This window comes from Streptopelia decaocto (genome assembly GCF_964273445.1).
Source record: "Streptopelia decaocto genome assembly, chromosome: 2".
NCBI lineage: Eukaryota > Metazoa > Chordata > Aves > Columbiformes > Columbidae > Streptopelia > Streptopelia decaocto.
Window position 1 is genome coordinate 99,068,791 of NC_138655.1, and position 14,394 is coordinate 99,083,184.

Consider the following 14,394-nt stretch of genomic DNA (forward strand, 5'->3'; position numbering starts at 1 on the left):
TTAAAATCAGAAAAGCAACTAGGACCAAATAGGTAATATTAAAAGGTTAAAAAGGAAAAAGATCTACTGCAATAGATCAATTAAAAATGACTTTTAAAACTGACTGTGCTTTCTCTATGTAGCATGGATATTTGACTTTGTAAGAAAGGCACAGATCTAGCTCAGGCAGTACTACAATACATTACTGGGCAGAGTAAGACTTACTCTTAGCATGTAAGACACACACCATAGCTCCTGTTGCATGAAGAAATCAAAACTAGTTTGTAAAATATCGAGAAACTTTATTTAATATTTTACAATCTCTATATAGATTGCATTATATATCACGGTATGGTATAGAAGCATAATGCTCATTTATAAGGACTCGTTAAACTACTTCATGAGTAGCTCTTTAGCTCTTCCACACTGAAAGCTTTGCATCACATATCTAATATATATTCTGTCTGTATATGTGAGACTACATATACTGATACTCTCACATCTGTATGTTATACAGACAAGCATCAATGGCAATATGATTGAAAGCAGCATAGCTGGTTGCTGCTGATAGGCAGACATGACAGTCCTGCATAGGTGTGAATTCCCTGGATCTCAGCAATACACAGAAGCACATTGAATGAAACCTCCTTTTTCATATTTGTACAATCAGGGATTTGAGTGGATATTAATGGATTTCAGATACAAAACTTCTTAGCAGTGTTTTCCTTGCTGTCTACTGAACTTGAATGATTTTCGTTGCATGCTCCTCTTGAAGACCCAGAAAAAAGCAGCTGGCAGGCAGGCAGTGCCCCAAAACTTTACTACTCAAGTGCAAGGCAGTTCCTTCTAGATATTTGGGACAGCTTATTTTTGCAGAATGACTCAGTGCCCAGGAGCCTTGGAGCATCTGAATGAAGAACAAAAGACATTTTGGCTTCTTTGTACACCAAAACTAGAGGAGGGCTGAATAAGCCCCATCAATCCAGCTTTAAACCTCTACTAAATATAGAGCCTGGATGATACACATTATTACCAGATGCCCAGTCAATACCTTAACATTTTATGGTAAATCCTCTACATTTCTTAATAGCAGAAGCACATGCAGTTAGAGGATTCACATGTCCATTTATGTGAAGAGGTAATTTCACCAAACACTGCTTGGCTAAGCCTAAATTGTCTTGAAAAACTTCCTGGCTACATTTTCTGGGGGAAAACAAAAAAACCCACAAAAACCAACCAACAAAACACAACCACAAAAAAGGACTCTAGTCAAAGCACAACTCACTTTGACTTTAAAGGTGTTGAAGAAGACTGGACAATGAATAAACAAAGTCCCATTACTTGATGGTGGAGAGGATCCAGTTAGGTGGTGCAGTCCCATCACAAAGGCTAAGCCTTTTCTTTGGTCTTGGCTGTCATTTCTGAAGCAATTACCATTGCAGCTCTAGTGCGCTGACAAAGAGATGCTACAACTAAATGCCAGAGGAAGGGACGGAATTGCATTGTGGCAAGGCTTTCTAACAGCCCGGTCATCTTTCCTGCACCCACACACACAACAGGATTTCCAGCTCAGTAGTTGAGAGCAGGTATCTCACATCCCACATTGAAGTCTCTTCTGGTTCTCTTGTACTTACGCATACAACTATTGGTAACTGTGTCTCTGACAGCTTTTTTTTTTTTTTAAATGAAGCTAAAACAACTGATAAAATTAGAAGCTACGAAGACTGAAGGAAAAACTCCTCAAGACTTACATGATTTGTACTGGAATTTTAAATGTGTACAGTAAATGTCTTTCCCAATATATTTTAAGAAATTCAAATAGATTAACTTTGTAGGGAGGCAGATTGTCTATGGAGGCTCCCTGGGCTATGCTTCCTCCCCAGTGGAAAAAGAAACATCGATTCTAAAAGAGGGCCAAATGTTTCTGGGGATGTGGGGCTGTTCAAAACACCTTGTGCATAACAGTTCTAACTTACAACCCATTAAGAGCTGGGCTGAGCTTTCAATGTTTGTTTACCACTACTTCCTTGATTCCTTGTACTCTGCAGAATGTATGCAATGTTGTGGGCTGGGGTTTTGGGGGGGAAGAGGGGTGAGTAGGTGTTGGTCATTGCATTTGGTGGTGGTGGTGGTGGTTGGTTGTTGGTTTGGTTTTTTGTTGTTGTTGTTTTGTTGGTTTTGTTTGTTTGTTTTGGGGGGTGGTGGTGTTTTTTTACAGTTGCTTTATGTTTATACTTCTGAAGTCTTACATACCCCATAGTAATACCCTTTGCACAGTGAAGCAACATTCGTCTATAAGAGTATTCAGGATGCAGACTGATCTCAAGGAATTAGCTGCTCCCTGGAGCAAAACCAGAAGTCACACTAATTATAGGAAAGGCTGCGCTGAGATCAGTTAAACTCTGCTAACAGTTACCCTGTTTCCCCAAAAATAAAACAGAGTCTTACATTAAGTTTTGCTCCAAAAGATGCTTACTTTTTTACATGCATAGCTGCCCGGATGCTATTTAAATGGACTTTTTTTATGAACTGTAACTAGGGCTCATATTTCAAGCATTCCCAAAAATCCTGAAAAATCATCCTGGGGCTTATTTTGGGGGCAGGTTTTATTTCCAGGGAAACAGGGTAGTTACCTCCTCCTGATGGTCTTCAACAAACATGTCTGGCCATGGAAAATTATTTTTATTGTCTACCTGTAATTTTGCCTTGCTCTGCAAACCAAAAGCCAAACACAACAGCAAAAAAAAAGCTCCACATTTAGAAACTTCCTGAATTCTCTAAACCCATCATTTAACACATTTCATGTGTGCATGAGTGCAGATATACTTTTCCTGTATCAGCCAGTCCTGATCTCCCACATGCACGTCCTTCACCTGTGAAAAGTTCATTGTTTTCTCAATATGGCTATTTTTAAAATAATCAGAGGACACAGCACCTGGTGCTTCACTGTCATTACATTTGTAACTTTTATCTCCAAGAGTTTACACTCCAAATACAGCCTAAAGAGTAAGTAATTTCCATGCTTAACATCCAGAAGAGAGGAAGAGAAGTGTAGTTATATGTGAATGTTGGGATGACTGGAGTTCTTTTATTTTGCTGACTGTGTGAGAATCCACCCTGTATACAAATGATCTGAGAATTGAAGAAAAGTTGGCATAGAAATAGATAAACCTCTAGAGAGAAAAGTATTCTCTGATATATTTCTGCCTGTTCTTCTGTAGAGTAACAATATGGTCCATTTCAGAACTAAATCAATCACATTCCCTAACATTTCACTTTGCATATTATCTCTCACAAGCAACTGAAAAATGGGATTAGGTATATCCTAGAAATTATTTTTGGAAAAGAACAATTTCACAAGTCCACTAAACTTGTCTCTTAAGAGTTGAAAATAAGCTGCTCAATCAACATGTTTCTCAGTGGCATATGTCAAACTGTCAATACAGAGTCAAATTTACTTACACCACCTATATGCTCTTAATCCTCTTGCATCCAGTAACAAAGATATATCTGTCTTTTAACCATTTTAATAACTTTTGGCTTAGTATGTTTATTATCAAAGAACACAGTGACCACCAACAAGTGATCCTTTATAGTCTTAGCTCATTTTTCCCTTCCCCTACACGTGTTTGATGATTAAGTGCATCTTTCAGCAACGCACAGACCTTCCTTATTACTTGAATGCAACACTTTTTGCCTCTTCACATGGATAAGCTGCTTAATATTCAAGAACTGTGTGTTTATGGGGGGAATGACAATGTGACCTGAACAGTAACATCACACAAGCACTAAGGGAGTTAGGACAATGAACGGTTCTAAGATGACCAGTTTCTACAAGAAGATCTCCTCAACTCCCCAGCATATCTGCTGGAATTTTCTCCTTCAACCTCCCAGCGGAATCAGTTGCTCTTGTAACACACAAGTATAAAAGTACAGGTCCTTTAAGTTATAAAACCTTAAGACAGATACTGCCTGAGTATAAAATTGGTCAAATATGATACAGTTCCCTTCATATAGACACGTACTGAAAAAACGTGAACACGGTTAACACACAAGTCAGGTAAGCTTAGATGAAAACAACTAATGAAATCCTCCTGTTTTCCTTTGTTATTTTTACTTGTACTACATGTATTTAAATATTGTGTGCAAACCTGAGGGGACAGGTCTTAAACCTATCAACAGTTCAGTTGCTGCTAACTCTGTAGTGAGCCACTGGGCTTTACTGAATGACTTATCTTAAATCGAAGAGTTCCAGAGAGCATCTAAAATTAACAATCACCTTAATCCAAAAACTGGGTATTTTAATAGGGGAGAGTATTTCCATTTTGCAAAGACAATACCCATTCAAGGAAAAAAAAAAAAAAATCATTTAAGGGTCCGTGTTCTCACTTCTGTGCCCACAGAAGACTTGATTACACACAGGGATATTATTTCCTGTTCCAGTTTACCTGCAATTTGAATATACAGTACTCATGCTTAATGAATTAACTAATTCAGGGCTAGTCTCTACTTGGTTACACATGTTAAAAGTCCTCTCACTGTAAAAGCACACCTACATTATTCAGTCGTTCAATTTAAATTAATCATTGCTGTAGTAAGAAGTCTGTATTTTAACCAAATAAATTGAACATTTTCAGTATTTAAGGCTTTTCAGATAAAATTCCAAAATATACCTAACAGTTCATTCCAATATGTTTCCTAAGACCACGTTCTCAAATATACCAAGATTGTATCCTTATTAATACATTTATGCAAGTAAAGGATTAGATATCCTGATTACTCCAGGAAGATGAACATTATACAAAAAAAAAAAAGAACAGTATTGTTTTCTGTACAGTGATCCTTCAAGAATCAGCAGATTTGTTGGCACCTTCTCCTTCGGCTTCCTGATAAGATCAATTTCCTTTGCAATGAGAAGCAAGTATAAATTTCAAGAAAACCACATTCAATGAAATGAGACATCTGTGTTTTTCTTTCAGTCTTATACATACCTGATTGGGATGATATAGGAAAACAGAAGAAGGAACCGGAAAAGGTTGCGATACCATGGGCCTACAAATCCTTGCAAGGTTACCATAACAACTGATAGTGCAACTAACGCCAAAAACAGGGCTTTGGTCAGTTGATTCAACTCCAGGTCCAGCAAGCCAACCTAGAAGAAGTATAAGTCAAGATAGTAATAACTTTGTCTTAAATTGACACATTTGTAGAACAACTAGCTATTATTGGCTTTTTTATTCCTACTTATTAAAAATCCATGCACTTTTAATAATTAACTACATTTTGATAATTGAATTGATTATTGTTCCTATGCTTGCATGCAATAGACATTCCCTGGTTACAGGACAATAACAATTCCCAAAACCAGCATGAACTGCCCCAGGCAGGCCTTTTGAATGCCTTTATATCTGACACATCCTTCCCCCATCCCTTGATCCAGGACAGGAACACAGGAAGGCAAGGAGAAAAGACAAGTTAAAGTTGAACAAATCAGCAGGAACAATTCTCTTCTGTCATGCATGCAGCAAAAATACTGGCACTGCATATTATATTTGTAGGGTGGCTACTGCTCATTTACTGCTAGAAGATGAAAAATCTTTTATATTCAAGAATCATCAGACAAATGCAACAGAGCTACCTTCTTGTTTGTGTACTGTACTGTAACTTGTAACTATATTCCCACACTGGTCTGTAAATGTGAACTGATTTCATAGAAACAATTTTTAACAGTATGAAGCTTTCAGTTATTTAATATAATAACAATAATCAAGCGGAATATTAATTTTCACATCTAAATAGTACAACAAAACTTCAACTTTTCATGAGTAGAAAGGTATTTGATTTAGAAACATTTTAGTAAAAACATTAAGAGGGTATCTTTCATCCACTGTTTCTCATGAAAAAATGTTTTTAAGCTATGTAACTAAGACTCTCAACATTTCAATAATGTATGCTGTAAGCTAAGTATTTATATCCTACTTTTTGGGATGCTCTTGTAGCCAGTAAAATACGTGGGAAAATTATGTCAGAAAGAGTTTCCTAGGCCACATCACAGATGCCCTTTTTATCTCCAAGTCTTGCCAGTAAGACCAGTAAAACATAACACTTCCTTAGATAACAAAAAGTCTGCACAAGAACCACTTTAAATATAGTTCTTAGAAATTCCAGCAATCTTGCTTATACATGGGCTGCCTCTTCCCTAGAGAACCAGGCAGCTGAAGACCACAGTGGCTGATTTATCAGCTGCATTTCAAAAGCTGCACAACGAGGACAAATATCTTGCAATTTCCGCTGCTTCAACTACTACATAGTTTATGCTTGAATTATTGAGAAAAATAGGTTTTTGGATTAAAATGAAGAAAAATTAAGCCAGGGAAGTAGAGCATGTTTCAAAGCCCAGATCTTTTTGCGTTGACAAAGGCAGCCTAAGTTTCAGGCCTCGCTGAGGATCAGATGAAGTCATTATTCATTCAGTCAGGGAAAAAAGACTCAATTACCTCAACCTAAAGATGCTATCAATGAATGCAAAGTGCATATTTTACTCTATTCATCCAAATCCCATTAAAAAGTGAAAGGAATGATTTAATCTGGCCTTCTAGAGTTGGTCTTTTTTTGTAATAAAATAAAGAATCACTGTCTTGCAATATACATAACCACTACCTCACACTTTTTTTCCCCTCCATCACGGTAGTAAAAGCCTATCTATCCCCTCAGCTCCCACTCTGCACCCTGTAAAAACCCCACCCCACCCCAGAAACAAAGAAAGAGCTTCTTTGGAAAGAATGCCACTTTTTGGACAGAAACATTAAATTTAGTCCACTGTACACTGATACGCAGCTAATTCAAAACATTAATACCTTTATAATTGATGAAGACAGATGCAAATTTAATTTGGAATCCAACAAAAGTGTATTTGGAAAGATATTAAGAGATAAAGAAGTCAATGAAAAATTTTCATGCAATAGATCTCTTGTTCGAGAACCTTTAGTTTGTTACTAATAATGTCATACTTTTTAATATAGATCATGCTACTGACCATAGTAAATATTAACATTTTCATTTACTATAGCAAGTGAAGGCAATCACAAAACCCTACTTCAGAAGGCACACAAAGAATCTAAGTTTTAATAGAAACGCCTTCTCCATTTCCGCAAAATTAGTTACTATAATGTACTGAAATATACTGAATTAGTTTAACTGTGCTTTTCCACTTAAACAACTTCTGCACTCAAACTAATGAAACACTGTTGAATTATCCAGATAACTTAATGTAGAAATACACTAACAGTCTCTAAAATTCATCTGAATATTGGAAAAGTGGGTAAACTTCATTTTAACTACATTGTGATTTTATCAAAGCATTTGTAAAATATACCCTCTTAAGAAAGTGATTTCTTTTCTTTTGAAAACAATCATAACTAGAATAATGATGGCAATATAAGAAATAGATGACTTAAGAACTGAAGTAATTTTCTACATTTATTGCTATTTGCTATGTTAGAAAGCAAATCTTCTTCTACTTGTCATAATATTTGTTCTATTTGAAACAACTATGTTAACAAAATTAAACACACCACTGGAAATTTTAATCTCCAAGGGAAAATTTGTACATAATGTCTAAGACAACCACAATAGTTTTGCAAAGGGGCTGCTCTGCGATAATGAACACAATAATTGCCTGTATAATCTAAAATGCTACTAATGGCAACAACTGCAAATCCATTTAGCGTCTCTTTAATTTATGCACAAAGTTTTAAATAGATAATGGTTCTCAGTAAAATAATGCCTTATATCATCAATAAAAAGTATGCCATTGTTACCTGCACAAAAAAAAAGCCTACACGTTTTAAAAATGCTTTATTTTTGAATGAGGGAATGATTAAAAGTCTAAACTTCACATTTTGGACCACAAGGTATTAGTCATTATCTTACATATTATCGGTGGGAACTGGTGTAGTTCTCATTAACTGGAAAAGAGGAAACATAACCCTAATTTTTCAAAAAGGAAAAAAGGAAGACCTGGGGAACTACAGGCCAGTCAGCCCCACCTCTGTGCCTGCCAAGATCATGGAGCCGATCCTTCTGGAAACTATACTGAGGCACATGGAAAATAGAGGCAACTGGTGATGGCCAGCATGGCTTCATTAAGGGCAAACAGTGCCTGACAAATCTGGTGGCCTTCTATGATGGGGTTATAGTATTGGTGGATAAGAGAAGAGTAACTGACATCATCTACCTGGACTTGTGTGAAGCATTTGGCACTGTTCTGCATGATATCCTTGTATCTAAATTGGAGTGACATGGATTTGATGGATGGACTGCTACTGGATAAGAAATTGGCTCCATGATCACTCTCAAAGAGTTGCAGTCAATGGCTTGATGTCCAAATGAAGACCAATGTCAAATGGTGTTCCTCAGGGGTCAACATTTGGACTGGCATTGTTTAACATCTTTGTCGGTGACACAGACAGTGAGACTAGGTGTACCCTCAGCCAGTTTGCTGACAACAACAAGCTGTGTGGTACAATCAGCACACTGCAGGGAAGGGATGCCATCCAGAGGAACCTTGACAGGCTTGAGAGGTGGGCCCATGAAAACCTCATGAAGTACAACAAGGCCAAGTGCAAAGTCCTGCAAATGAGTTGAGGCAATCCCAAGCACAAATATAGGCTGAGCAGAGAACAGATTGAGAGCAGCCCTGAAGAGGACTTGTGGGTGTTGGTTGATGAAAAGCTCAACATAAGCAGCAATGTGTGCTTGCAGTCCGGAAAGCCAACCGTATCCTGGGCTGCATCAAAAGAAGTGCAACCAGCAGGTCGAGGGAGGTGATTCTACCCCTCTACTTCACTCTTGTGAGACCTCACCTGGAGTACTGTGTTCAGCCCTGGGGCCCTCAACATAAGGAATATGTGGACCTCTTGAAATGAGTCCAGAGGAGGTCCATGAAGATGATCTGAGGGATGGAGCATCTCTCCTATGAAGATGGGTTGAGAGAGTTGGGGTTGTTCAGCCTGGAGAAAAGAAGGCTCCAGGGAGACATTCTAGCAGCCTTCCAGTACCTAATAGGGCCCTGCAAGAAAGCTGGAGAGGGACTTTTTACACGGGCATGTAGTGATAGGACAAGTGGTAATGGTTTTAAACTGAAAGAGGGTATATTTAGATTCGATATAAAGGGGAAATTATTCACCATGAGGGTGGTGAGGCCCTGGAACAGGCTGTCTAGAGAAGTTGTGGACACTCAACCCCTGGAAGTGTTCAAGGCCAGGCTGGATGAGGTTTGAGCAACTCGGTGTAGTGGAAGGTGTCCCTGCCCATGGCAGAGGGGTTGGAATGAGATGACTGTTAAGGTCCCTTCCAACCCAAACCATTCTGTGATCACAAGAAAAATCTTAATTTAACTGGCAGAAGTTGAAAGCAACAACAAAAAAAACCCCTTTCTAATTACTGAAATAGAACACGAACAGCAAGATTACTACTGTTGCCCTAGATGCTTAACTTTGGGGAAAGATTATCCTCTGAAGCTATTATTGTAGTAATAGAATAATTATTCTAACATTTAAAAAAGTATATTACTTGGAAAATGAGGAAAAGTTTAAATGCTAGAATATTAAATGAAAAAAACCTAAATGTTGCACAATGGTAAAGATTTCTCAAAATAGTCTAGTGCAGTCATTTTTTATTCAATTACAGTTTAAAGTGCATCAGAAATAATTGCTTATAAATAGCCTTTTTTAAGCACCCTACTTCAATACTGTTGAAGTATTAAGGCACTATCTTAGAAGAGGCTTCCCCCTCCAACCAAATTCCTCCACAAAAGTAATTATATTCCAGTAATCAGTCTGGTTCTGCACTGACAAACACCATATTGACTACAATGAAATTTCATGGTACGTATGTTTGAGATAGACTTTGGCTTTAATTTGCACCATAAACATAAAAATTTTCTTTCCAGTTCTTAACACATGCTCTGAACTTAACTTCATTGAACCTTGAATACTAGTCAGTTATTCATGTTTTCATTAATTCTAGTCTAAGCTTAGATGTAACAGCTATGCAAGCAGTAAGGTAATTATTTAAAATTAGTAAAATTCAAATAGTATATCTTTCTTCTTTGGGCTGACAATGCCTAAGAAAAATGATTCATGGGATTTCATCATTTATTAAAAAATAACTTCTATATAGATTGCTATATACAGTCAGCTGCATATAGCTGAACACCTAAGGCTTTCTTCAGTAATCCGTTACACATTTCCTATAGTCTGTAGGAATAACAGATCATTAATCTGTGTTTAAAGGCTAAATAAAGAGACACAATATTATACGTTAACCTTTGACACTACAAACATGTATAGCAAATTTTTGACTCCTCAGGAATTCAGGTAACCACATTAAGCTAATATAAATAAAAACAAGTAAAGCAAGTGAATTCACGTTTAGCAAGCATCTTTCCTTAATTCACTGTCCTTAAGTAACAATTTGACAAAAACATTTCTCTACAGGCCTATCCTGAGTAACATAAAACTCACCAAAACTTGCATATAGTATGTTACAGTTTTTAACCTGTATCTTACTCATTCTTTTAAGCAGCAGATTCAAAGGTAGGAAAAGCAAAGAAAACACTGAAATATATAAAGCGACAATTTAGTGAAAAAAGTAGTAGTCACCTATTCCTGCTTTTTCTCAAATCCACTTTCAAACATCCCAATCACTTGTTTAGATGCAAGAGCAACAATAACAAACTTTGAAAACATCTTCTGAAGCACAAAAAAAAAATCTATTAAATGTTTTATTCATTTTAGAATTAGAGCAATAATCATAGTGGTTTGTGTATGGGTTCTACTTGACTTAGTAAAATTAAAATAAACTTTAGCTATTGAGTCCACTCTACTGGAGTTATACAAAAGTAATAACCAGAAAATAGTCCATTTGATTCCAGTAACATTTTTGTATTTTCTTTGGCAAAAAGTATGTATCTTTCATGCTAGCTTTAATGCAACCAAACAACATTTTGACTAAACAAATATTTGGCATTATGTTAATACTGCAGATTTATGGAACTGAATTATGTCTATTCTACAATGATTTCAAGAAACATTTTTAGATATTTAGCATTAATTGTATCCCCAAAGGAAGAAATTACAATTACTTGTCTGTATTCTTAGAAAAAAAAAAAAAATCAGCCCATATCCAAGAGACATGCATTTAAAACAGAAGTACCTTTAAAACTCAAGAAGAAATACATGGTTATCATTCAAGGGAAGAAGAATAAGCTGCAAGTAGATTTTTTTTTTTAATGTTTTGATGTGTATTCAAACCAGAAATTTAAATGCTCTTAAAAGCAAAAGAAGTCTATTACATTTTGAAATACCCTTCTGACTTGCCTGCTTTTACTTCAACAAGCTTTGAATAACTGCATAATATCTAGGTTTGAAATAAACTTATCACTTTAGAAACAAAATTCCCTCTTGTAGCTGGTAATATCTATAATGCTAAAAGAAGATGAAGACTCAAACACTTTCTCTCTCTGCCTCCTTTATTTGTCTATTTTATGACACTGATTTTTCTAGACTCAACATCATCAGAGTTTGGATACTCAAAGGGAAACTTGAAAGCCCTCTCCAGGTTTTTAGAGGTGTTTAGGCCTTTCTAGCTACATCTACTACAATAAAAAATATCAGTGAGCTACATCCACAACTTTACTTAAATAGTGGGCTCAGTGGCTTGAAGTAAGGCACTCATTTTGACAAATATTGGCCATTGATTTCACAGCCTTCTGAAGAGTGCCTTCTTTTTCAGTTTTGTCCTGATTTATCCTAATGCTATATCTGTAGTAAAACATTATATTTCAAAAGATCAAAATGAGAGAAATTGAATAGAAGTTGACTATAAATCTGATTTCCATTAACACTTTTGCAGTTTGCTCAACTATCCTAGCGTGTCTAAATACTCTTCAGCCTGATGACTCTTTGTAGAATCAGTCTTTACATAAAATAGTGAATCCAAATCACCGATATTTGCCTCTACCTCATTTCAGTACTTCGCTCTAATTTGACAGAACGCTGAAAAAGAGACTCGCAGCCGTTAAAGAACTGCCATATACAGTTTGGTCAGCAGAGGGTGCTCAAGACTGGCGCTGGCCCTGTTCCTCACAAGCTGTCGGTAACGCAGCACCAAGCTGAACCTTTACAGGACCACCTGTGTTTCCGTATTATCTTCCTTGCCTGACAGCATTTACCTCGTTTAGTTTGAAATGCTCAGAGGTAATTATTCGAAGGACTTTAACAATGCAGATCGTGTACTCCAACTATGACATTTCCTTCTTAGCAAAAAGATACACTTCCTATACCTTTATGCAGTCAGACTTGCACCTTAAGGTGCCAGTAGTCAGATGCCATGCGACCCTATGTTCTCCAAATTCACTAAGCACCTGTCATACACGAGAATGATAAAAACATGCACAAAGCCTACTAAGAAAATGAAAATGTTGATGGCTTCTTAAATTTTGGCATGCATTAGTAACATACCCTCCTCCTATTAGAAGCTATCAAATGGAAACAGTTTCTCAAGATCACCATTCAATTTAGAATAATTACTTCAATAATCTAAGCTAACTAGTCATACTGGAGACTTCAACAACCAAAAGTATTCAAAACAGCAAAACTCTCAAGACACCCATTTTTTTCAGTTTAAAACAGTCTAGGTACACAAGATTTCATACAGAAACAGATTTGCTCAGCACTCGCAGTCCTCCTTACAACTGATCAAAATTGGAAAGACATCGAATTCTGAGCGGAAAACAAAATCAGGATTTAAAGACATTTGATTTTACACTGGAACGCTATCTTCAAATTTCTATTTCATTGTAATTTTTAAAAATGCTTGTTTTATTTCTTTAACCTTGATCATCATCAGCTTCCACTCAAGACTTTTCTAGCATACTGCCACATAATCAGTTTTTTTAATGGTCAGAATACAGAATAAGCAGCTGTAAACATTGCACACTATTATTAAACCATACTCAGTGGAGACAGCATGGTTTGAGTTTTTTGGGGGTTTGGTTTGGGGTTTTTTTGGTTTGTTTTTGGTTGTTGTTTTGTTTTTGTGTGTGGTGGTTTTGTTTTTTTCAAATCTAGGTGGATTAAAAAAACATGGCTTAACTCTCTCAGAGATGAAAGTAATTAGCTTTACGAAAGTAGCCACAAAACTAGCATGGGGAGAACCAGTCCCAAAATTTTTATTGTATAGAATTTGTAATTATATTAATATTTTAAAAATGCGATGTATGTAAAAAAAGTAAATAAAACAGCTCAGTAAGAGGTATTACTTCCTTCAAGAAAAACAAGTATACAAGGGACCTAACAAACTCACAGCAACAGCTAGCTCTTTCATTTGCTTAAACTTTGGAAATTCTAACATATCTGCACTTCAGACCATGTGGCTGACTGGTCTAAATAACTTTTCATACAGAAAGCTGCGCACATTAATTTTTGTCGCTATAGGGACTGAATTTCTGTTTTATATATGTCACAATTTATGTTTAACATTATTTTTATAAATGGTACCAGAACCTTGTAGCTTTTTCAAAAATATCTTTGCTACTAAGCAAATCCTTGAAAATGTGTATCTGAAGAAATCCAACATTTGCTTGCTTCGCATTAAAAATAAGGTGTTGGAAAAAAAAATCTTCATCAGGAAACAGTGGCACACATTAAGTTGGTCTTATGCCACAAAAATACATGGCAATCAGAGCTGCAACCTTTCTGCAGCTGCAGTTGAAATAGCATGGTACGTACAATACACAGCTCACTGAAGTGACTGAAGCAACTTTCTGAAGATGGATTCACCAAGAAATTCAAGTGAATCAATAAAAACTGAAGGAGAAATTAAAGTGATCCCTACTGGCAGTGTGCAGTGATTCTTTCACTGACGGAGCACTTCGAGATTCTCTGTTCTCCTTTGCTGTCTATAACTCAACTCCACCATCCAACCTGCCTCAGCATGGGTCTGGATACAACGAAAATCACCTGGGCCTTCTTCCACTGGAAATCAGGTTAAAAAAACCAAACAAACACAAAGCATCTCAGAGTTTGCCTCAATCCATTTATATCTGAATGCTACTCACAAGTAATATGAATATATAATTAAATATAATAACATTCAAGAATGCAGAAAAAATATGAGAAGGGAATTTCTAAGTTCATTTCTGGCTAACAGAACTCCAGCCAAAAAAAAAAAAAAAAAAAAAAAAAAGAGTATTTTGAGTGCATCAAACTTGTCTCTGTCCCTAGCTATTCTTGAGTATAAAATTGTGCTTGTATGCAAGTTGTGAAGAAATGTTTCAAAAACATCTAAGCTGCATTTTGGAAGAAAAAGTTGTACGTGGTTTTATTTGTAGTTTAAAATTAAATAGGAGGA

At 36.3% G+C, this 14,394-nt stretch overlaps 2 protein-coding genes across 10 annotated transcripts in view; one reads left to right on the top strand and one right to left on the bottom strand.

Moving 5' to 3' along the window:
- Positions 1-5,863, top strand: part of SLC66A2 (solute carrier family 66 member 2) — a 559,480-nt gene extending 553,617 nt beyond the window's left edge. Inside the window, exon 7 of the transcript XR_014183251.1 lies at positions 5,852-5,863. The gene's annotated coding sequence lies outside the window, so the exon portion shown is untranslated. The remainder of the gene's footprint in view (positions 1-5,851) is intronic.
- The window catches only part of ATP9B (ATPase phospholipid transporting 9B (putative)), a 165,330-nt gene that overhangs the window by 49,255 nt on the left and 101,681 nt on the right, over positions 1-14,394 (bottom strand). For all 9 annotated transcript variants that reach the window (XM_082044702.1, XM_082044701.1, XM_082044700.1 and 6 more), the window contains one exon: positions 4,971-5,131. In XM_082044702.1, coding sequence (XP_081900828.1) covers positions 4,971-5,131 — 161 coding nt within the window. The remainder of the gene's footprint in view (positions 1-4,970; positions 5,132-14,394) is intronic.